The sequence below is a fragment of the Pelodiscus sinensis genome, chromosome 23 (assembly GCF_052426305.1).
Source record: "Pelodiscus sinensis isolate ZL-2025 chromosome 23, ASM5242630v1, whole genome shotgun sequence".
NCBI classification, from domain to species: domain Eukaryota; kingdom Metazoa; phylum Chordata; order Testudines; family Trionychidae; genus Pelodiscus; species Pelodiscus sinensis.
In genome coordinates, this window is record NC_143074.1 from 276295 (window position 1) to 299624 (window position 23330).

The 23330-nt window shown below is 48.6% G+C and overlaps 1 protein-coding gene across 4 annotated transcripts in view; it reads right to left on the bottom strand.

Annotated features, from left to right (window-relative positions):
• Nucleotides 1-384: 384 nt before the first annotated feature.
• Nucleotides 385-23330, bottom strand: part of TRAF2 (TNF receptor associated factor 2) — an 85087-nt gene continuing 62141 nt past the window's right edge. For all 4 annotated transcript variants that reach the window (XM_075905998.2, XM_006134756.5, XM_075905994.2 and 1 more), the window contains 2 exons: nt 9432-9580; nt 385-8319 (listed from right to left, as the gene is read on the bottom strand). In XM_075905998.2, the coding sequence (XP_075762113.2) occupies nt 8101-8319; nt 9432-9580 (368 nt within the window). In that variant the 3' untranslated portion in view covers nt 385-8100. The remainder of the gene's footprint in view (nt 8320-9431; nt 9581-23330) is intronic.

The window sequence follows — 23330 nt, forward strand, 5'->3', positions numbered from 1 at the left end:
GAAATGGGGGGCTATACCTGTCCTTCATGTAGGCTGTCAATGCCTCTGGGGCAGTGCCAACCAGCCGTGACCCAGTTGAAATATAGCTTAGTGGAGCTTTAAGCTAGGGAAGCCCCTTTCTTCCCACAAGTATTTACTACATCTTATTTCAAGGTAAATAAACTCAGTGGGGCAAGACCCATGTCTCAACAGCTCCCAGCATCTGCTACCACAGCCAATGTAGGGTGGGATGTTTGTCCTGCTCTTTAGCAAAGTAAATAGAATGAGGGCTGAGCCTTCCTCCTGAAGGAGGCTATGGAACACGGGGATCCCACTGTGGAAGCCTCCAATTCAGCAGTTTCACAGTAACAGTTTCTAGTTCCTATTCTTAATGGTACTGTCAGCTGTCCCTTATGATACAATACTTTATTAATGGTCTCTCACACACAACAGCTCAGAGGAAAATTCATTTCACATTTAGAGCCTATGCCATTTGCTCCAAGGAGGTGTTTGGACACATTCAGGAAGTTAGATGCTAGTGCTCATTCTAAGGGAAGGTTTTCAAGGCTGTAATGGAAGAAATATTGTTATGGCTAAACTAGCGCACAGTACTCACCAACCAGGTTAGGCCCCTGAAAGATTCATTGGCTATATAAAATTAAATGCATTTCCACAAGTACCAAATGATTCCTACCCTGAGTTCCCAACAAACGTGGTCATGCCTCCATGGGGCTATTCTATAGCAGTAAAACCCCATCTCTGGTTTAGCTGCTCTTTGGGGGCAAGAAAAGACTATGATAATGAAGCTGGAGCTTCTGTATAAACAATGGAAGTGTTGGGCTGCATTAGCACCAGGCCTGGTTCCTGCTAGTTGCTCACAGCACTGCTGGCCATGAGCTGCACTAGCATCTCTAGTCCTACTGTAGTTAAAGGAGAGGATCAAAACTTGCACAGCCCCCACCCCAAACTCATTCCTTCATCATAAGGCCCCTCCATTTCCCCTCAACCACATGTTGGCTGCCTGCAGGTGGCCTGATTTCAGGGCTATGGGGCTTCCCTTGAAGCCCATGGGAGCTACAGCTTAGCCCTGGTAACAGCTGAGCCCCTTAGGAGCCTGACCTGCTGCACTACTGCGGGTTACCATGAGAATTCTGCTCCTGAGCAACCCAGAACAGTAACTGCTCAGCACTGATGCCTCTTCCCAGGACAGCTATCCTGGCCTCTGCTTTCTTCCCCTCAAAGGTGTGGGGGAAACAAGGCTTGAATTTTATGATTTTTCCCCTGGATAGCTTAGCAAAAGCCTCCACTAAATACTGAGATGCTGTGACTAGGGATGTTAAATTTTGATTGACTAATCAAATAGTCGATGCAATTTGCTGTTGCTACACTTCAAAGGCAAAAGTGCTGTGGGGAGCACAGGGTTAGTGGGGCAGTCCCCACTGGCCTTGTGCTCCTCATGCATTTCAAAGTGGCAGCACTGCATGGAGCCTGGAGTCAGCTGGGGACTCCCACTGACCCCAGGCTTTTCACAGTGCTTCTGCTTTGAAATGCCATTTGCAGCCTGGGGACACCCCAGCTGGCCCCCAAGCTGCACACGGTGTTTCAAAGCGATAGCACCATGTGAAGCCCGGGACCTAGTCCCAGGCTCCACGTGGCGCTGGCTCTTTGAAGCACCCCCTCCTCTTTCCCCCACCTTGCTGCCTCTCTCATAGAGGCCGGGGGGGGGGGAGAAGGCGACTAGTCGACTAGCCTATCAACTATCCGATAAGTATTTTGCTCATCAGGCAGTTGACTAGTCATTCACATTCCTACTGCTGACTAGGGGCTTTGCTAGCACTTTTCCAGGCTGTGGTGTGACAGCTAGCTGGAGCTGTAATACAGCTCTCCCACTGCTGTCTGGACTCAGAGGGGCTCACAAGCCATCATTCAGCAAAGCAGCAGGCACTAAAGGCTGGCTCAGTCAAGATTACACACATACAGCAGATTGCAAGTCAAGCACAAAAGAGTACCACAAGCCTGAGCATCCTTATACCTGTCTCATCCATGCTTACTTTCCATCCACTGAACAGCAGCATGTGAGAAGGGACAGCCATGCCATCACTGGCTCTCCAGCCCCCACCTTTTCACAAAGTGGGTGCTGCATGTCACAGGTGGTAGTCTCTTGCACTCTGGTGAACAGATTCTGCTGCAGATGACCACACCACAGGGGAAGCCAATCAACTCCACTAAAGGTAACTCAAGGAAGGGAATACGTTGCAAGGAATTTTTTTTCCAGGAAGGGGGTGGGGGGCTATGTCCTGCATGGAAATGCCTTCACCCTTAGCACAGCTGGTAAGTGACAGGGTAAAGCAACATGTAAAGCACAAACACAGGTAAATGACTTGCAAGTGACTGCCTCAGAAACCAAACTCTTGGGCTGTGTCTATACTGGCGTGATCTTGCGCAAAAGCAGCAGCTCTTGCACAAAAACTTGCTGCCTGTCTACACTGGCCGCGTGTTCTTGCGCAAGTAAACGGACATTCTAATGTATGAAATCAGGACTTCTTGCACCAGAACTCTGACGCTCCCGCTCAGGAAGAAGCCCTTTTGCGCAACTGTTCTTGCACAAGAGGCCAGTGTAGACAGGTAACAGGAATTTCTTGCACAAGAAAGCCCGATGGTTAAAATGGCCATGAGAGCTTTCTTGTGCAAGAGAGCGTCCACACTGGCAAGGATGCTCTTGCGCTAAAGCACAGGCCAGTGTAGACGCTCTCTTGTGCTAAAGAGTTTTTGCACAAGATCATGCCAGTGTAGATGTAGCCCCTCTCTCCCCATCCACTCTGCTGTGCTTAAACAGGCAGCAGCCCAAGGGTAACCTCAGCTGGAACACGCTTGGGCTCCTTTGGTTGGTAATACAACCCAGGTGGATTCTCCACCATGGGGCCAGAGGGAGCTCTAGCAAGAACCCAGTGCAGACTGTTTTATGGATGTGTGAATTTGTACTATTAGAGGAGATGCAGAAATGACAGCGAGAGCTTCCCCATCACCTCATATGCTACAAAGAGGGCTCAATGAGGCCTCCAATAACAGCATTCATGCCAATGCAGAATGGTGGAATTATTTGCTGGAGTCACATTTTGCACAAAATGTGGTCCAACACGGAGCAGCAGCCAGAAGCCACCTTGCTGTGGAGCAGCCCACCTGCTGCCACAGTACAGAGCAGTGGGGAAATCAGGATGCTGCTCCTTTTTGGAGCCCTTTCCCGGGAACACCCAGGCTACATCTAGACTGGCTTGATTTTCCGGAAATGCTTTTAACGGAAAAGTTTTCTGTGAAAAGCATTTGCGGAAAAGCGTGTCTAGATTGGCAGGACGCTTTTCCGCAAAAGCACTTTTTGCAGAAAAGCGTCCATGGCCAATCTAGACGCGCTTTTCCGCAAAAAAGCCCCAATTGCCATTTTCGCGATCGGGGCTTTTTTGCGGAAAACAAATCTCTGCTGTCTACACTGGCCCTTTTGCGCAAAAGTTTTTCGGAAAAAGACTTTTGCCCGAACGAGAGCAGCATAGTATTTCCGCAAAAACACTGAATCTTACATGACATCGTCAGTGCTTTTGTGGAAATTCAAGCGGCCAGTGTAGACAGCTGGCAAGTTTTTCCGGAAAAGCAGCTGCTTTTCCAGAAAAAGTGGCCAGTCTAGACACAGCCCTAATGTCTGTGAAGTCCCCCCATGCACCCATGGGTCCTAGATGAGTTGCATGATGTGTAGGAACCAGGGATATAAACCGGGCTGCTCCTGCAGTCCCATCCCCACCTAAGCAGGATTTGAAGCTTCACTAAAAAATCATCACAGCGCCTATCCACAGGGAGAGAGAACTGGTCAGCTCCAGTGCAGCACCTTTGTCTCTCCTGACACAAGCAGTATATGGAGTTGGCTTTGGGTTCCACCCCAGCCACTAGACAATCTTGGACAGACCCTGCAGCAGATGCCATTGATGTGTAGTATGTACCAGAGATGCCTTTCAAACTTCTGGAAGGTAGGGTTTGGGCTTTTGATAGGGAATGGCCCCATAGGCTATTTCAGAAATCTCCACTTCCTGAGAGGTTGGGCCCCATCTAGACACAAGGTTCTGAAGCTGAATGGGCTCGTGGCAGCATGGCTGCACAGAAGGGAAAGGGAGAGCAGAGACACTCGCACATACCATGCTGTGGAGTACTGTACAGACTGGAGGGGCAGTGTCCCAGACAAACTAAGCACTCAAACTCCCAGCTATTCCAGTGCCCCTCCAATACCTAGATGTCAGTCTTGGAGCTGATTTAATTCCCTTTGGCTCCCACTCTGGGGCAGCTGTTTTACTTCTGCTTATTAGCAGTAGGAGATCATGGAGTTGGTCTCTCTTTGGATGGGGAGTTCTGCACATCTATAATCCTGTCTCTGTCCCCAGCCTCAGAGACCCAGGCACCACTTCTGGCCCAGAAATGAGAGCGGTATAAATAATACCTCAATGTGGCTTCTCAGCTGGGGAGCCTCAGGGTGTGTCTAGACTACAGGGTTTTTTTGAGAAAAGTGGCCTTTTTTCAAAAAAACTTCCCCTGCATCTAGACTGCTGCGTTCTTTTGAAAGTAAATTGAAAGAATGCGGCAGTTTTTTCGACGGTGGAAAACCTCATTTTACGAGGAAGAATGCCTTTTTTCGAAAGTGCTCTTTCAAAAAAAGGCGCTATGTAATGCAAATTGTGCTTTTTCAAAAGAGAACATCCAGACTGCCTGGGTGCTCTCTTTCAAAAAAGTGGCTTGCTTTTTCGAAAGTACTGGTAGTCTAGATGCTCTTTTTCGAAAGAGGCTTGCAGTCTAGATGTAGCCTCACAGTGCTGGAGACCCCCACTGGATTACTTCACTGCAGCATAAGCAAACATGCATCCCTTTAGTCCTGGCAGAGGCTTCCAGTCACCTTCACCTGGAATCAGAACTCATCCTTACTGATCCCTGCTGAGGGTCAGGAAGGGCTGGGAGGAGAAGCAGCGGGCCAAGAGCATCGAAGCAGATGGTTGACTAGGCTCAAGTGGAGGCCTATGATGAGACAGCCTGTCACTAGTCCATGTCCCCAGGCCTGGGACCAGGTGAGGAACATGTCATTTCTCTCCACAGAGGACTCAATAGTAGGGCCATGGGTCTTCCTCCACGGAGATGGCCACAGTTTCACACCCCTGGATTCCACTGCGCTTGCTAACTGGTGATTGTTCCAGACAGAATTCCCTCCCCAGCACACAGGCTGCCGATCAATGACCCTAACTGGAACTAGGGCTGTTGCTCCCTGAGGGATCCAGCCAACAACAAGAAACACCTCTGGCGTCGGCAGCAAGGCCAGCCTCTTTGCCTGTCCTCCAGGACAGAAGAGACAGGGAAGAGTTGGGCAGGGCATGGCAGGGACAACACCTGCAGGATGGTTCAAAAAGCAGCTAGCTGGGTGCTTTGGCAAAGAGAACCTTAAGGCTTGTACAGATGGGAGAGAATGGGGCCCATGGAAAGAGGAGACAGAAAACCTCAAAAGAATAAGGCTCCAAAATGGCTCTAGAGTTACAGGTGACCACCACAGAGTAACTCTAAGAGGCCAGTTACGTCACAATGACAACACTCTGACAAGAATCCAATCTCCACCAAACAGAAAGAAAGAGGCAGCAAATCGAGGCCAGAATGCAAGAGTCCTGGGAGGGAAGAGTGCCCAGGGAAAGCTCTTAAGACAGTGCTAACCAAGTAACTGCAGCTGGCCAGGCAGTTCTGGACAGTATGATTAGGAAGGAAGCCACTGGTGTGTGCTACTGAAAAGCTACATGTATAATCGGGGGCTGCCAGTGCTGGTGAGACTTAGACCTCAGGCTTGTAAATAACTAAAGTACAGAGAAAAGCCCAAGATTTTACATTCAAGATTAGTGGGTGTCTGGGGAGGATAGCTGGAGAGAGGACTCCAAGTGAGGGAACAGCAGAATGCCAAGAGATGCTAAAAGCCAGGATGAGAATGGAGGGGAAAGCAGCTAATGAGCTCTCCCCCCTTGGCTAAACCCAGAAGACCGCATTCCTGGGGTGCCAGCCAGCCAAATGGGACTCAGGCTCTCCTGCCCTAACCCCAGCTCCTAGAGCGATCCATTAACAGGCCACAAATTAGATTCCAAAGCATCTCTCTGACTAGGTTAGGACCCACTCGAGAGAGTTACAAGACTGATCTATTAGGTTGGGGTGGGCAATAATTTTTGATGGGAGCCACTCCAAGAATTTGAGTGCCTAATATTAATGGAGGATGTGAGGGTTTTGGGATGGAGGTTGGATGCAAGGAGGGTGTGTGGCATCCGGGAGGGAGTTTCAATGAAGGAGAGGGTTGTGACCTAGGGAAGGAGTTTGGGATGCAGGGTCCGGGAGGGAGTATGAGTGCAGGAGAGGATTCTGACCTGTAGGGGGCGTAGGGTATGGGAGGGGGTTGTGAACTGGGGCAGAGGTGTAGGAGATGGTGAAGGGGTTTGGGTTGTGATCTAGGGCAGGGAAATGGGGTAACAGCTGTGGGAGTGGGTATGCGTGAAGGAAAGGGATTCTGACCTGGAGAAGGGGTGCAGGAGGGAGTGCGGGGGGTTGTGACTTGGGGCAGAAGTGCAGGGGTTTGGGTTGTGACCTGAGGCAGGGGTGCAGGAGAGGGAGCAGAGGATTGGAGGGAAAAGCTGGGTGCCAGAGGTGGGCTCTGGCTGGGAGGCACTTACCTAGGTGGCTCCCGGTCAGCAGGCCCAGTCTTAGGGCAAGGTGAGCAAGGCAGTTGCCTTGGGCACCATGCCTTCAGGGCCCCCATGCTGCCTGGCACCCATTTGCTCACTGCCCTAGCTGAAAGCCACCTGGCCACAAGGTGCAGCCAACCACAACATGCTGCCTTGGGCCCCACAAACTCTTTGGTTAGGCCTGCTGGCCAGCAGCCCAGCAGGATCCTCAGGAAGGCTCCCTGCTCACCGCGCCCCTACATGCCACTCAGAGTGGCCGGTGTAGTGAATGAAACTGCTTCCTGTAGGAATTTGTGCTACATCAGGTAGCAACTTCTTACAATTGTACATATTGGTAATTGCTACTAGTGGCAAATTCCTACAGGGAGCAGTTTCATATACTACAAGCACCGGCCAATGGGAGCTGTGAAATTGTGCTGGAGGCAGGGGGAGTGCGCAACACCTTCCTCCTCCCCAGCACACGGTGTGCAGAGAACACATGACCCCCAACACTGGTTGCTTTGTATAGGGTGCAGAAGACAGGGAGCCTGCTCAAGGCTTCCTCTGGGTCACGGGCCATATTTTGCCTGCCTCTGATTAAAAGCCCACGCTATGCCAAAGGCATCGAGAGCACACAACAGTCAGGTTGGATGCCTACACTGAAAGAGGAAAATACTTCTCAGATGCTGTTCCCTCCCTTACTCTACACTGGTCCCTCCCATCAGACGTGGGCACTGGGCACATCTCCCTCTTGCCCTACTGATTTGTGGCCCCACTCAAAGGGTCTCTGCAGCAATGTCTGCCAGAGAAGCCAGTGAGGCTGCTAAACTGTTGTCTTCCCACTCACAGACCACCTCAGCCTGCCCCTAGTCCCTGCTGTCCCTCCCACCCTCATGTCAAGGAGCAAACCAGTCAGCAGCAGAGAATGACAAAAACTTTAAGCAAAACCACTAGAGAGAAGCCAGCTCCCTCTAACACAGAGGTCTATGAGGAGAATGGCAGGGGCAGGCCAAAGGGCTCTGTGCAGTGGTGCTCTGGGCAGCCTGAATGCCTGTTCCACTGTAGGATACCAGAGCTGTGCATTAAACAAGTACAAAAGAGCTGCATTCATTTTAGCCTGAAAGCCCAGTGCAGGGAGCCCTGGTAGCTGATTCCTGCAGGGGATCATCCAAGTCCCCATTTGTCATGGATCAAACTCAAAGTAACCTCAACACAAGCCTCTTCTCAAAGAAGATCTGTACTAGAGCAGCTGGGAGGGTTCCCATCTGACACTGCATTTCCACTCAGAGTGGAGCAAGCCAGATCTGGACTTCACCCTGTTCTAGGGCATGCTGAGGGTGCAGCACAGGGAGGTAAAGCCCTAGTCAGGGCTGTCACTGTGCTCACAGCTCCTGGTGGGGAGGAGGCTTTAGAGGCCTGTGAGATCTACGATGGCTTTAATAAAGATGGTGTCGTCACGCACGTAAGAGTTCTTGGCCTCCATCCTGGAGACTGGGCAGAAGAGTGGGCAGCCACTGGCAACGTTCATCTCGGTGACAGGTCGCTGGAAGGACGATGATGTCACATCAGGTCGGAAAGCATCAATAATGTGCTCCCGGTTATTCTGATCCAGCAGCATCAGGGTCACCTAGAGGTGAATATGCACAGGAAGGAGCATGAAGCAAGATGGCCAAAAGGCAACCCCTGGTCTGGGACACCCATTAATGTTAACCCTTTGAAAACTGCATGTGAGCATTCACGTACTGGCAAACTGGGGTACTGTCAGCACTGCATTCAAGCTCAGTGCCAAGTCCCAGCTAGATCTGCACCCTGCCAGAAGGCTCCCTGCTTTCTCCCAATCTCTGCTGCGTCACAAGAAAAATTCTGCATCTGATTTAGGTTGACTGACAACTACAGACTTGCTAAATTCAATGCAAAAATGAAATCACACAGTAGTCTGGGTAGCCAGCAGCTACAGCGTTTGATGTTCACTTTGGTTCTGCCCCATCACTTGCATGTCCCTTTGAGATAAGCAACACAGATCATACTCCTCCAATGGGTAGAGTCAAGCAGTCTGCAAACTCAGGCAGAAGTCACCACATTGGTTTACATCTGATTTTTACTTTTAAAGTTTTCTTCATAACTGCAAAGGTTTAGGAATTGAATTTGGAAAATGAAGTTGAGAGCTTAGCACAATTCTGGGTCCTTGAATGTGAGCGCGCACACTGCTGGGTTACTATGAAACTTCTGGGTATTCTCCAAACACATCATCGTCCCACTCCAACTGCAGCTTTGTCCCTCTTCCCCTCTCCTCTGGACCTCTCTTGTAAGAACAAAAGAATGGCCACACTGGGTCAGACCATCCAACCCAGTATCCTGTCTGCCAACAGTGGCTAATACCAGATGCTCCAGAGGGAGGGAACATAACATAACAGGTAATCCTAACGTGATCCCTCCAGTCACTCATTTTCAGACAAACAGAGGCTAGGGACACCACTCCTACCCATCCTGGCTAATAGTCATTGACCTAATTTCCTTGTAATATCCTGGGCTTTTATCATGACAGGAGCCTACATCCCAGATCTCCCCCAAATAGTTAGTGTGAACAATTGCTTTCACTGTCTCATGCCAACTCTCTGGTGTCTAGAAGAGCAGGCATCTGAGAGGCCAAGTGGAGATAAAGACAAGGCACATACATCAACAGGCCAGGCAGGCCTTTCAGGCCCCAAGGTTAGCTCTGCATTCGCTCCCAATACATACCTTCTGGTTGAAGGGCCATCGCAGAAGTGCATCGCTGGGGCCTTTCATCACCACAAAGAACAGAGACAGGTGGGTCCCACGTCCAGTGCCGTCCCCATTTAGGTACACACGCAGGCACATCTTATAGCCATATCTGCTTGTGTAGAAGGCTGACAGAGTGATGCAAAACAGAGAATAAACAGCTGTGCAGAACCAGGGCTAGGGCAGCAGGGGAGTGCAGATGGTTCCCAAACAGTTTCAACCATCTACTGACTTTGGCTTTTGAAGCATAAGCAGGAAGGGCTCCTGGAGCTAGGGGTCCCACAGGAACAGCTCCGTTGGGTGCAGGTAAAAGGAGTTAATAAACAATGGCACATGACTAGGGCCCTACCAAATTCATGGTCCATTTGTCAATTTAATGATCATAGGATTTGAAAAAAAAAATCACAAATTTCATGATTTCAGCTATTTAAATCTGGAATTTCATGGTGGTGTAAGGGATCTGAGTCCCCTGACCCCAAAAGGAGTTGTGGAGGGTTACCAGGTTATTTGGGAGTTGCAGTACTGCTACCCTTATTTCTGTGCTGCTGCTGCCAGTTGCATTGCCTTCAGAGCTGGGCAGCTGGAGAGTAGCAGCTGTTAGCTGGCAGCCCAGCTCTGAAGGCAGAGCTGCTGCCAGTAGCAGCACAGAAGTAAGGATGGCGTGGTATGATACTGTCACCCTTCCTTCCACACTGCTCCCTGGAGAGCTGAGTATGACACTATTTCTTGGGGGAGCACCCTGTAACCCCCACATTCCTCATTTTCTATAGAATTGTGAAATTGTATGCAAAGCCAGCCATGTGAGGTATTGGGGAAAAGGTCATCAACGGTTGAAACATGCTGTAAGTTGGAGAATCAGCCAGATATTAGCTCCCCAGAGACAGCAGCAAGAAAAGTAACTAACATTCAGGCAGGTGTCAAACAACCATCAACAGCCCATGTCCAGCAAGGGATCTATAATTCAATGACTCATCTGCATAAGGCCAAACCAGAGGAATTGCTCAACTTTAAACTGTGCTTATATTTACTTTGCTTTTGGTAACTACTCAGACTTTTTGCCCATCACTTACAATCTTTCTTTGTAGTCAACAAACTTGTTTAACTATTTATCTTTACCAGTGAGTTTGCCTGAGGTGTTTGGCAAATTTGCTCAGGGGTTTTACAAAGCTTGGTGTATATCCACTTTTGATTGATGATGCGGTGAACCAACCTAAAGTACAAAGCTGGGAACTGGGAGGATCTGACTGGTGACCCCTTCTGAATGATTCATGAATGGCTCTGGGAGCATTCATGCACTCTGGCTGTGTTTGGGGCTGAGTGGTAACAGCACCTGGAGGAGTTTGTTGCTAGTCACTAACAAAACATTGTGCGAGGCAGCCCAGGCTGGAAAGCTAAGGGGGTACAGTGGTCTCTCCGTCCCGGGATGCAGCTTATGGACACCATCAGACTGGGCACCCAGGCAACACTCTCCAGACATTCAGTTCTGAAGGCAGCATAGAAGTGAGGGTGGCAATACCACAATTGCCCTAAAATAACCATGTGACACCCCTCCCCTGCAATTTCCTTTTGGCTCAGGTCTCCCTATATGAGAAATACTGGTCACACTCCATGAAATTTGTACAGTACAGGTTGAATCTCTCTTAAGCGGGACTCTCTCGTCCAGCTATATCCCTGGTCCGGCAGTACCATGGATGTCACAGGACTAGAGAGTCCCAGTGGAATGCCAGGGGAACAGGTAGCTTGTGTGCACATGGAGGGTAATGCAATCAGGCATGTCCCTAAGGAGCTAGCTGCACTGTTATGATGGGATGCACAGAAGCAGAGTAGTCCAGAGGCTCAGGAAAGAGCTTGGATCTGCCACTGACAAGTCACTCCATCTCTGTTCCCCACTGCACCCTGTCAGTGTAGATTGTAAGCTTCTCGGGACAGAGGCTGTCACTCTCCACTACAAAGCTTTGCAGCACTTGGCATAGTGGGGGCCTGATCTCAGGTGGGGTCTTCAAACATTACTGTGATACTCATAATTCAAAAACAAACTGAAGGAAGAAAGGGACAGCTGAGCAAAGTGAGCTCAGGAGTAGCCAACAAAGTCCTAGAGACGCATATGCGAGAAGTAGGGATGTGAATGTTTAACCAGAAAGCCCAACCCTTAATAGGTGAGGCTCAACAGTTAAGGTGAACTGGTGCAGGCTGGAGCAGCTCCCTGCCTGCCACAAGCAATTGGATGCTCCAGCCCCGCATGGGGCCCATGCCTTGGCCTCTGCTGCAGGCAGGGGCTGATCTAGCCAAGCTGGAATGTTCCCCACACAGGGGCAGCAGCTTTGTATAATTTTTGGTAGTGCCCAGAATGGGTCTAGTCCGTCCATCCCCCCCCCCCCCGACCCCTTTTACCCATGCCCCTGACCCCCATTAGCCACACCCCTGACTCCCATTAGCCAGGCCTTTGGAGGTAACACGCTCAGGGCAAGATGGACACATGACCAGAAGTAAAAGATGTCATGTGAGGGACTTTTCCCACCATCTTCCTACCAACAGGGATTAGTTTGGCTCCCACCAAACCTCCCTCATGCAACTATCTTACAATTGCATTAACCCAATGTGTGTGACATTAACTTGGGGGCGGAGAGGCTGGGGGAAGTGTTCCCTCTAAGGCTCTGTCTACGCTCGCAGCTTCTTGTGCAAGTACAGCTGTTCTTGTGTAAGAACCCACAGAGCCCCTGCCTGCTCTTGCGCAAGGAAATTTACAGTACGGCATGGTAAGAGAGGGCGTCTTGCACAAGAGCTACACTCTTTTCTAACAGGTGTACGCTCTTTTGCGCAAGAGGGCAGTGTGAACACTCAGCAGGGATTACTTGTGGGAGAAACCCCTACGGCAAGAAGCTGCTAGTGTAGACACAGCCTAAGCGTTTCCTCCCACGAGCAGAATGAATTTTGTGTTGTGTACCAGTACTGAGTTCATGTGGCTTGTTTGGATGTGCCACTATGGCACCCAAGTTATTAATAAATATCTTATAAACCTTTGCCTTTTCTCTCTGCTGCCATGTCTCCTCCCCTTGCTCCATCAGCTTCCCTGATGCCTGCTGCCCCACAACTCCTCATCCTCCTCTGCTGTCTTGACTCCTACTCTTCTCACTGCCCACTGCGACCTGCCCCCCTCCACCAGGCCTTCTCTCTCCCTGTGCCCACTCCTCCAGTAGCTCCACTCTGCTCATGTGAGCTACCCCTCCTTAACATGAAGGGGAAAGGAGTCCAAGACAGCTGGCAGTATTTTAAAGAAGCCTTATTGAAGGCACAGAAAGAAACCATCCCGACACGTAGCAAGAGAGGCAAACATGGTAGGAGACCGGATTGGCTTACAGGGGAAACCCTTGGTGAACTTAAGCACAAAAAGGAAGCTTACAAAGAGTGGAAACTTGGACAAATAACCAGGAAGGAGTTTAAAGGTATAGCTCGAGAATGCCGGGGGGTTATCAGGAAGGCGAAAGCGCAAATGGAATTGCGACTGGCTAAGGATGTGAAGGATAACAAGAAAGGTTTCTACAGGCATGTTAACAAGAAGAAGGTGATCAGAGAGGGTGTGTGGCCCCTAATGGATGAAGACGGTAACCTAGTAACAGATGATGTGGGGAAAGCTGAAGTACTCAATGCTTTCTTTGCCTCTGTATTCACGGACAAGGTCAGCTCCTGGACTTCTGCGCTAAGTGACGCAAGATGGGATGAAGATGGACAGCCCATCGTGGGTAAAGAACAGGTTAAGAACTATTTAGAAAAACTAAACGTACATAAATCCATGGGTCCGGACTTAGTACATCCAAGGGTACTGAGGGAGTTGGCAAATGTCATTGAGGAGCCTTTGGCTATTATTTTTGAAAAGTCGTGGAGATCAGGAGAAATCCCGGATGATTGGAAAAAGGCAAATGTAGTGCCCATCTTCAAAAAAGGGAAGGAGGACGATCCAGGGAACTATAGGCAGGTCAGTTTTACCTTGGTTCCTGCAAAAATCATGGAAGGAATCCTTAAGGAATCCATTTTGAGGCACTTGGATGAGAGGAAAGTGATTAGGAATAGTCAGCATGGATTCACAAAGGGAAAGTCGTGCCTGACCAATCTGATTAGCTTTTATGATGAGGTAACTGGCTCGGTGGACATGCGGAAGTCAGTGGATGTTATATACCTTGACTTTAGCAAGGCTTTTGATACGGTCTCTCTCAATATTTTTGCCAGCAAGTTAAGGGAATGTGGATTGGATAAATGGACGGTAAGATGGATAGAAGGCCGGGTCCAGCGGGTAGTGAACAATGGCTCGATGTCAGGATGGCGGTCGGTTTCTAGCGGAGTGCCCCAAGATTCGGTTCTAAGACCGGTTTTGTTCAATATCTTTATTAATGATCTGGATGAGGATTGCACCCTCAGCAAGTTTGCGGATGACACTAAGCTGGGGGGAGAGGTAGATACGCTTAAGGGCAGAGATAGGGTCCAGAATGACTTAGACAAATTGGAGGATTGGGCCACAAGAAATCTAATGAGGTTCCACAAGGACAAGTGTAGAGTCCTGCACTTGGGACGGAAGGATCCCAAGCATAGTTACAAGCTGGGGACCAACCGGTTAAGTAGTAGTTCTGCAGAAAAGGACCTGGGGGTTACAGTGGATGAGAAGCTGGATATGAGTCAACAGTGTGCCATTGTAGCCAAGAAGGCTAATGGCATATTAGATTGCATTAAGAGGAGCATTGCCAGCAGATCCAGAGATGTCATTATTCCCCTTCATTCGGCTTTGGTGAGGCCACATCTGGAGTATTGTGTCCAGTTCTGGGCCCCCCACTACAAAAAGGATGTGGACGCATTGGAGAGGGTCCAGCGGAGGGCAACCAAAATGATTAGGGGGCTGGAGCATATGACTTATGAGGAGAGGCTGAGGGACTTGGGTCTGTTTAGTCTGCAGAAGCGAAGAGTGAGGGGGGATTTGATAGCAGCCTTCAACTTCCTGAAGGGAGGTTCCAAAGAGGATGGAGAGAGGCTGTTCTCAGTAGTGACAGATGGTAGAACAAGGAGCAATGGTCTCAAGTTGTGGTGGGAGAGGTCCAGGTTGGATATTAGGAAAAACTAATTCACTAGGAGGGTAGTGAAGCACTGGAATGGGTTACCTAGGGAAGTAGTGGAGTCTCCATCCCTAGAGGTGTTTAAGTCTCGGCTTGACAAAGCCCTGGCCGGGTTGATTTAGTTGGGACTGGTCCTGCCTAGAGCAGGGGGCTGGACCTGATGACCTTCTGAGGTCTCTTCCAGTTCTATGATCCCCTCTCCTAACACCTGCCCTGCCTCTTTCCTCTGGTGTTGGTCCCTCCTCTGTAGGTGTCTTCCCTTCTGCTTCACTCCCAGAATCCCGTGGCACTTGCACCTTCTCTTACCCCGGCACCTTCCTGGTGCCTCCCCCTTCCCTCACTACCCCTGCCCCCTTTTCCCTCTTTTTCCCTGATGCCCACCGCCTCACCACCCTCTGCCCGTTCCCCTCATACATGACTTGCTCCATCCCTGCCTTTCTCATGCCCACCCCTTCTTCAAGCCTTCTCCCAGCTCCTCCCCCTCCCCCCTCTAACCCCGAATGCCCTTACCCTCTCTTCGCCCAGCATCACCCTGTCCCCCTCCCACTGACACCTCCTCTCCTGGCCTTTTCCTCATTGTCTGCACTTGGCCCCCTGGCATTTGTCTCTCCTCCACGCTGTCTCCTCCACGCCTTCCCCCTTTCCTTCTCCTGACCTGCCCCCCTCCCCTCAGCACAAGCCCCTTCCTCTGCCACCCACCTTCTGCTTTCCAGTGTGCAGGGCGGCCAGGCTCAGGCTCCGGCTCCAGACCACGTGCTGGGCCGTGCGGTTTTAAAGTCCCGGGCCGTGACGTCACGCCACACCCGGACGTCTCCCCTCCCAGCTGCTGTGTGGCACGTCAGCACGCCGCGCATGCGCTCCCTCGCACAGAGCCAAGCAGCCCAGCGCCCCCCAACCAAATCTCCCTCGCACAGAGCCAAGCAGCCCAGCGCCCCCCAGCCAAATCTCCCTCCCACAGAGCCAAGCAGCCCAGCGCCCCCCAACCAAATCTCCCTCCCACAGAGCCAAGCAGCCCAGCGCCCCCCAACCAAATCTCCCTCCGACAGAGCCAAGCAGCCCAGAGCCCCCCAGCCAAATCTCCCTCCCACAGAGCCAAGCAGCCCAGCGCCCCGCAACCAAATCTCCCTCCCACAGAGCCAAGCACCGGAGAAACAGGTCGGGTAAGTTCATTTTACTTTTAAAAGAGGCTGCTCCTGCCGGCTGCCTCTGTTCGCAGTGTGTTCTGGGTGGCAGCATGTGGCCCAGCTGCCGGCTCACTGATCTAGTGTGAGGTGGGCCTACTCAGCGTGCGCTCCCCTCCGCTACATCTCTGGTGCCGGGGGAGAGGAGGGTTGGCAAGCACATGCATGCCTCCTCCCCCTCCTGAGTGCACAGGCATCTCTTGTTGCCCTAGGCAACAACAGCCGGCAGTGCGCGCAGGCAAGGGAGAGCCTGCACAGCTTTCATTCTGGCAGGGACACTCCGGGGCTGGGGGGGGGGGGGGGGGAACACTCTGGGGATGAGGGGTCCGGGGCCCACTCCAGGAAGGGCTAGGGGAGAGACCCAGCTCCAAATATTGGTGAAGCAGGGCCCCCGGCTCTGAATATTGGTGGAGCCTGGGCACCACGAGCCCATATAACTTGCCACTGATGTCCCCACCCCTTTTAATCAGTTAACCAGTTAAACAATATGTTCAATCAGTTAATCAATTAAATGGGATTTTGTATACCTAGCTAAAAATCTGCATTGATTATCCATTTAGCTCAGAAAATTACGAGCCCACAAGGCAATTTTTAACCAATCCTAACCTCTGTTTCTCTGCCTCATTTCTACCTAGCTGAAGCAGCAACAGGATTGCTGTTTCTTGCCCAGTGCTGGGTCTAAGCAGGAGAAACAAACCCTTGAATTCAGGTCCTGGCAGATAAGGCTTAATTTCCTCAAACATTCTCTTCTCAAATATTTTTCAATTAAAAGGCCTTCTCTCTTTCACTTCCAGGCCCTTTCAAACCAAACATGAACAAACACACAAACAAAAAACGAATTTGTAACAAGATCCAAATATGTCTTTGCTCTCTTTGCTGTAAGGATTTAAAAACACTGTGTAATAAAGATGTGACACAGGATGTAAGACTTAATATCTTAAATAGCATCTCACTTGAAAGTGATCCACCATACAGCACTACAAACTCCGATCATCTGAAGAAGTGGGCTATGCCCACGAAAGCTCATGATACCATCTACATGTTTTGTTAGTCTATGAAGTGCTACCAGACCATTTGTTGTTTTTTAAGTTTATCTGTAGGAGGTAGCTCGGCTACCCCATGAAGCTTCTGGAGAAGAGACAGGAATCATATAGCATGAAGGGGAAGGGGTGGGGGTAAGAGTGGAAACATTTTAAGCCAAAGAAACTGGGTCAAACCCCTCCATAGCTATATGAGTTGAATGCCTAAAGAGCAGACATAATGTAAGACTTTACAATCTTATCTCAAAGATGCATACAAAAAGGCATGGAACTCAGTTTGTCTGCTTCAAAAATATAAAGGGCAGAGTTGTGACACTTTACTCTCAAGGGAATCCAGGGATTTTCAAGGCTGTTACTGGTTTATAAGGAGCATTAGTTGAGCAATACAATTACATTAAATTTTTAGTTCCACTGAAAAACTGGAAGCAAAAAGGGATTTTCCAAGGGGCAAAAAAATAATCGACAGAGAATTAAAAAAAAAAAAACCACCAAACAATATCAAAATAATCATGACTGGCATTTTAAAGCAGTTCTTTAGACTGTCCGTTTGCACCAGTCTGTGTCTAGTTTATGCACAGTTCCAACCATTGGTTACTTTAAAAAGGAATCATCCCACTGGTTTAGAACCAGCGCTATTTCTGTTGGTGTGCACACACACTGATTGGATGCCTAAATAATTTATTTTTCTACAGTTAGGACTATGATCTATGTAACAATTATAATTCTGTTTGCACTTGGGAAATGTCCTCCAGACAGAGTGCAATAAATCTGGGTGGGCCATTAGGGAGAACAATAGGACTTTGAAGATGCTAATAACCCTCCTAGTTGAGAAGTTTCCTGGGATGCTACTTTGACACTGCAAGATCAGGTGATCATGTCATCTGGGTGCTGAACACTATCCTGAACTGCTGGTGTTTCCACTAGGAGGGATCAAATTGGGAAACATAGGATTCCCATCTTATGTAAATCCTATGTAACCCTGGGAAGTGAAATAATCAAGGTCAGTTCTTCTCTTCTTTGAATACCGACTTAAGACGACTGCTATAAACACCTCAGACTGAACTGGGAAGAAAGGGACTGGAACCCAGGCTAGAAAGATGTCAGGCCTGAGTCAAGGAGATGCTTAAAACAACATTTAGGGAGAGAAAATTACTGCTTATAGCCAGTTTCTGTAGTGTATTATGCACAATTTGCATGTCTGTTTTATTTGCTCAGTAATATGCTTGGATCTGTTAGCTATCCATTATAATCACTTAAAATCCATTTTCTGTAGTTAAAGTTATTTTTATTTTCTATAAATTAGTTTGTGCAATTCTTAACTGGCGGGAAAGAACTGTGCAGTTCTTCCTCCGCACTGAGGGAGAGGGCTGATGTCATGAGCACTCACTGCACAAATTTCTTTGCAATGCAAAACAATACAATTTTGGATTTGCACCCAAAAGGAGGTGCACACTTGAATGGTGGGCAACTCCCAAGCTGAGGCTTCCCATACAAAGCTGATATGCTCGGTGTGGCCCTATCTGTGTGAGTGTTGCAGAAGGCTTGAGGGCCTGGCACAGTAAGGACAGGGTGAGGGACCCCCAGTTAATGGAACGGGTGGGCCCTGTGGGACCCTAGCATACATTCCCAAGGGTGGGGGAGCAACCCATCACAGTGGTGCAGTGAGCACGGTAAATGTGCAGTTTATTACTCTCAGACACTGGTGGTGTTTTCAAGTGAGTTTTAAGTATGTTGGCCAGAAACAGGGAAGTGGATACTAGTTTGTTATTTTTTGTTTGCTTATTTTGGGCAAAGGAAGTAGGAAAACGAGCAGAAGTGAAGCTACCAAAATGTTGGAGCTCTAAAGGATGCAGGTAGAAGTAATCAGAAAAACGCAAAAGCCATATTGAATTCCAGCAAGAAGAAGCCAGTCACCTTATGAGAGGGCTATGGAAGCTCAGAAGCAAGCCCTGGAACTGAGACACAAAGAAATGGAGGAGAGGAGAAAAAGAAAACAAGCATGAACTGGCTTTGATAGTGTGGAGGAAACAGAACCTCACACCAAAGGGCCCCATTTCTCAAAAATCCACAAATGGGAATAGCTGTGTCCTGCAAGGTAGGAGACATTGTTGAATACTTCATCACCTTTGAGAGGATATATATGCCCCACGTGATCCCTGAGAATCAACAGGTGACCACTTTGGTTGCAAAGTTGTCTTGGAGAGATCTGGACATATTCAATAAAATGTCAATTGACAATGCTTCAAACTATGCTAAATTTAAGGAATTAGTTTTAAAACACTTTCCTATTACACCTTATTGCAGTTTATACATTACATATTACTCCTTAGAGTAAAATTTAGAAGTCTTAAGAGAGGGGCTGGAATGAGTAACATGGCACATTTAGGCCAAAGGAGAGATTTACAGAAGTGGGTGACGGTAAAAGGTATAGCAAGCTTTGAAGGAAGGATGCTCAGAAGCATGATGATGTTAAACAGTGTTTATGGGATAAAAAGACAGTCAAAGAACTTGCTAGTAATGCTGATCAATTTGAGCAGTTCCAAGCAGCCATTAGAAATAAATCACAGACAGAGAGGTTTAAGTTTGATGGGAAGCAAAGTTCCCATTTCCTCCCCTGGGAAAGAGGAGGGTGAATAGGAGGCTGAATGCTCACTTTCCCAAGTTAATTCCTCCATTCCTGATCCCAAACCTCCTAGAAAAAAAGAACTCTAGAGGTTCTACTATTATAATTCCACTGAGCACCAGGAACAAATGCCCTGTGCTGAGTTGGAGCAAGCAGCAGGCAAATCTTGGAAATGCCTGAGATGCCTCTACGCTCTGGGTAGCAGCAACTGCTACTTGTCATACAGGCTTTGTAAAAGTGGCTATTGCATAGCCTGGCAAGAAGCACAAAAAGATGGTCAAAGTTAATGGCCAAGAGCTCCCTGGGCGGAGGGTTGCTGGTGTAGAAATCTCTGTGGCTAGAAGAGGCCTTACTCAGAAGAAAGACATATTGCTAGGATAGACGGCACAGCTTTTGTTAATAGGGGGTCACAGAATCCTTATATTTTTGACTAAAAAGCACATGGAAACTGATTTACAAGCTGAATTTACAGTTGCTGTTTTCCCCATAACCCAATCCAAATATTATTGGGAAATGACCTTTTCAGTGTGGCTCAGACTGTCTGGGGGTCTGTCAGGTGCAAGAAGGAATCTGGCGCTGAAACTCAGGCTGGAGAAAGTAGTCACAGAAACTTCTGGGGAAATGGAAGATTGCTACTATGGTTGGGTGGTGGGTGAGACCAGTTCCTACAATGGATATAATCTACTTAGATTTCCAGAAAGCCTTAAACAAGGTCCCTCACCAAAGGCCCTTAAGTAAAGCTAGTTGTCATGGGATAAGAGGGAAAGTCCTCTCATGGACTGATAATTAGTTAAAAGACAGGAAACAAAGGGTAGGAATAAACGGTCAGTTTTCAGAATGGAGAGTGGTAACTAGTGGTGTCCCCCAAGGGTCTGTCCTGGGACCAATCCTATTTAAACTATTTAATAAATGATCTGGAGAAAGAGGTAAACAGTGAGGTGGCAAAATTTGCAGATGATACTAAACTGCTCAAGGTAGTTAAGAACAAAGCAGCCTATGAAGAGCTTCAAAAGGCCCTCACAAAATTAGGCGACTAGCCAACAAAATGGCAATGAAATGTAATGCTGATAAATGCAAAGTAATGCACATTGGAAAAAATAATCCCAACTACACTAGACTGGGACTTTTCATCTTAGAAAAGAGGAGACAACGGGGGAATATGATAGAGGTCTATAAAATTGTGACAGTTATGGAGAAAGTGAATAAGGAAAAGTTATTTACTAGTTCCCATATGACAGGGGTGTCCAAACTTTTTTCAAAGAGGGCCAGATTTGATGAAGTGAACATGCGTGAGGGCCAACCATTTTGCCTGACATTCTTTGAACCGTTAAAATTAAATGCAAATTAACTATTTTATGCAAAGTTTATTGCAAACGGCATACTTTTCATTTTGTCACATGGATGACAAATCTAAACAGGTGTTAATCACTCTGCCTTTCATATCTGAAGGCCAGATGAAAAAAAAAAATCCAGGAAGCTGAAATATGTCAGGAACATTGTAAAGTACATTACATATTATTGGTAATAAAGGTTGTCTGTCAACTTTTAAGTTCAAAAAATATGAACAGGAACATAACACCAAGTATACATGTCATGTCCAAATATATTTATAACTGATTTAGACCAACTGACATTAACTGAGATTTTACAATGTATTCATCTCAATACATATGGATTCGTTGGGGGCCATAAAAGATAGATATTGCCAAACTACCTGTGGGGCCATATTAAACCGGAACACGGGCCGCAATTGGCCCGCGGGCCGGACTTTGGACATGCCTGCCATATGAACTAGGGAATCACAAAATGAAATTATTAGATAGCAGGTTTAAAACAAACAAAAGGAAGTTTTTCTTCACGCAGCACATAGTCAACCTGTGGAACTCCTTGCCAGAGGATGTTGTGAAGACCAGGACTTTAACAGGGTTCAAAAAAGAACTGGATAAATTCATGGAGGTTAGGGCCATCAATACCTATTAGCAGGGCTCGCCAGCCACGCAGTTTCGCACGGTTCTGCGTTCTGCGCATGCGCAGATCATTCTACACATGCACAGATTGTTCTGCGCCGGCTCTTCCGGGTTGTAATCTACTCGCCACGGGCGAATAGATTACATTATTTGTCAAGCCCTGCCTATTAGCCCAAATAGGTAGAAATGATGTAGAACTCTGTTTGTCAGGGACTGGAAATAGATGACAGGAGAGGGATCACTTGATGATTCCCTGTTCTGTTCATTCCCTCTGAGGCATCTGGCATCTGCCACAGTCAGAAGACAGAATAATGGGCTGATGGACCTTTGGTCTGACCCAGTATGGCCATTCTTATGTTCAGCCTGGTGGCTATTTCCTTGGGGGAAGGAAATGTTTTAACTGACTATATTACTGTCCAGGCTGCTGGCTGCCAGGGAGGAGTTGTTAAGAAAGGGACAGATCTCAGTCTAGCATGTTAAAGCAAAGGTGGGAAACATTTTTTGGGTCAGAGATCACTGATCCACAGAAAAATCGTTCTGGGCCATATGCAAGTCAGAAGCAAAAAACAAAAGTAACAAACAAAAAATCCTCACACATGTAGCCCCCAACTGAGAAACGGGAAAACTAGGAAAAAATATACTCCACTAATGTTCCAGCCTCAGAAGGGAGAGAGAGGGGGGAACATCAAGGTTCAAAGGGTGCAGGGTCGTGCTGGAGCAGGCTGGGACGAGGGTGCGGAGAGGGAGGGGTCAGGGAATGGGAGTGCATACCTGACACAGCTGGGGGGGGGGTGAGAGAGGAGGGTAGAGCACAGGTGTCTTTGAGCAGTGATTACCAGTGAAAGAATTGTTCTGGCAGTTAGCTGTGGGCCCACACTAGAGCTGTGTGTCTTAGGCAAGGGCTCAGAGAAGGAAGCTAAGAAGGAATGGGGGGGCACAGGAATATTTCCTCACTGATTACATGGCAAGGTTTGCCCAGGAGGTATTTGCTAGATCAGCATCTGTGCTCCTAGCACCCCACCTGTGGCTCAGGTTTTAAAAAGGAACAGTGTATCTCAGTGGGCACCAACCAGTAGATCGGGATCCACACGTAGATCTTGGAGCCTCAGAGGTGATCCTGACTGGTTTGGCCAAGAGGCTGTCAAGTGCCAGCACTTCAGCTGCCCCTCCCCCTACTGCTGCGCACCTCCTGCCCTTTGCCTTGGAGCTGCCTCCACCCACCCTCAGGAGCCTCCTGTGTGCTGGGCAGGGCAGGGGAGGGAGAAGAGGAGTGCTAATGTCAAGGTACTCCCCTCTCCCAGCCTATCACCTTGCTCCACAGAGCAGAGAGGGGAAACAACAGGTCTTGGGATGGAGGGAGTTTTGTGGCTGCTTTTGAGAGTGGTGCAGGGCCAGGGCATGCTTGAACCTGCCTTAGCCCCACTGCACCACCATCCAGGAGTAGCCTGAGGTAACCAGTGCCCAGTTGGAGCCCACATCCTGAAATTCTACCCCAGTCATGAACCCCCTTCTGTACCCCAAGCCTCTGCCCCAGCCCCAAACTCTCCTGCATCCAAACACTCTCCCAGAGTCTGCACCTAGAACCTCCTCCATCACCCCAACTGCCTGCCCCAAGCTCAGCTCAGAGCCCCTCTCGCACTCCAAATCCCTTAATCCAAGACCAGAGCCTGCACCCCAACCCTCTCCCCAACCTGGTGAAAGTGAGGGAGGACGGGAGAGGGAGGGAGGATGGAGTGAGCAGGGATGAATCCTCAGAAAAGGGGCACAAAGGAGGTGGAGTAAGGGTATTTGGGTTTGAGGTAAATCTTGGGTTGCATTTAAATTCAAAAAGTGATCTTATGCTTAAAAAGGATGGAGACCACTGGGGTAGCTGACCTCTTGGAAAGGAGCATTCACAAAACTGACTTCTTGGGAAACAGAAAGGTAGCAGAGGTTGCCTAATCCAGCTCTCAATTTTGCAAAATGTTG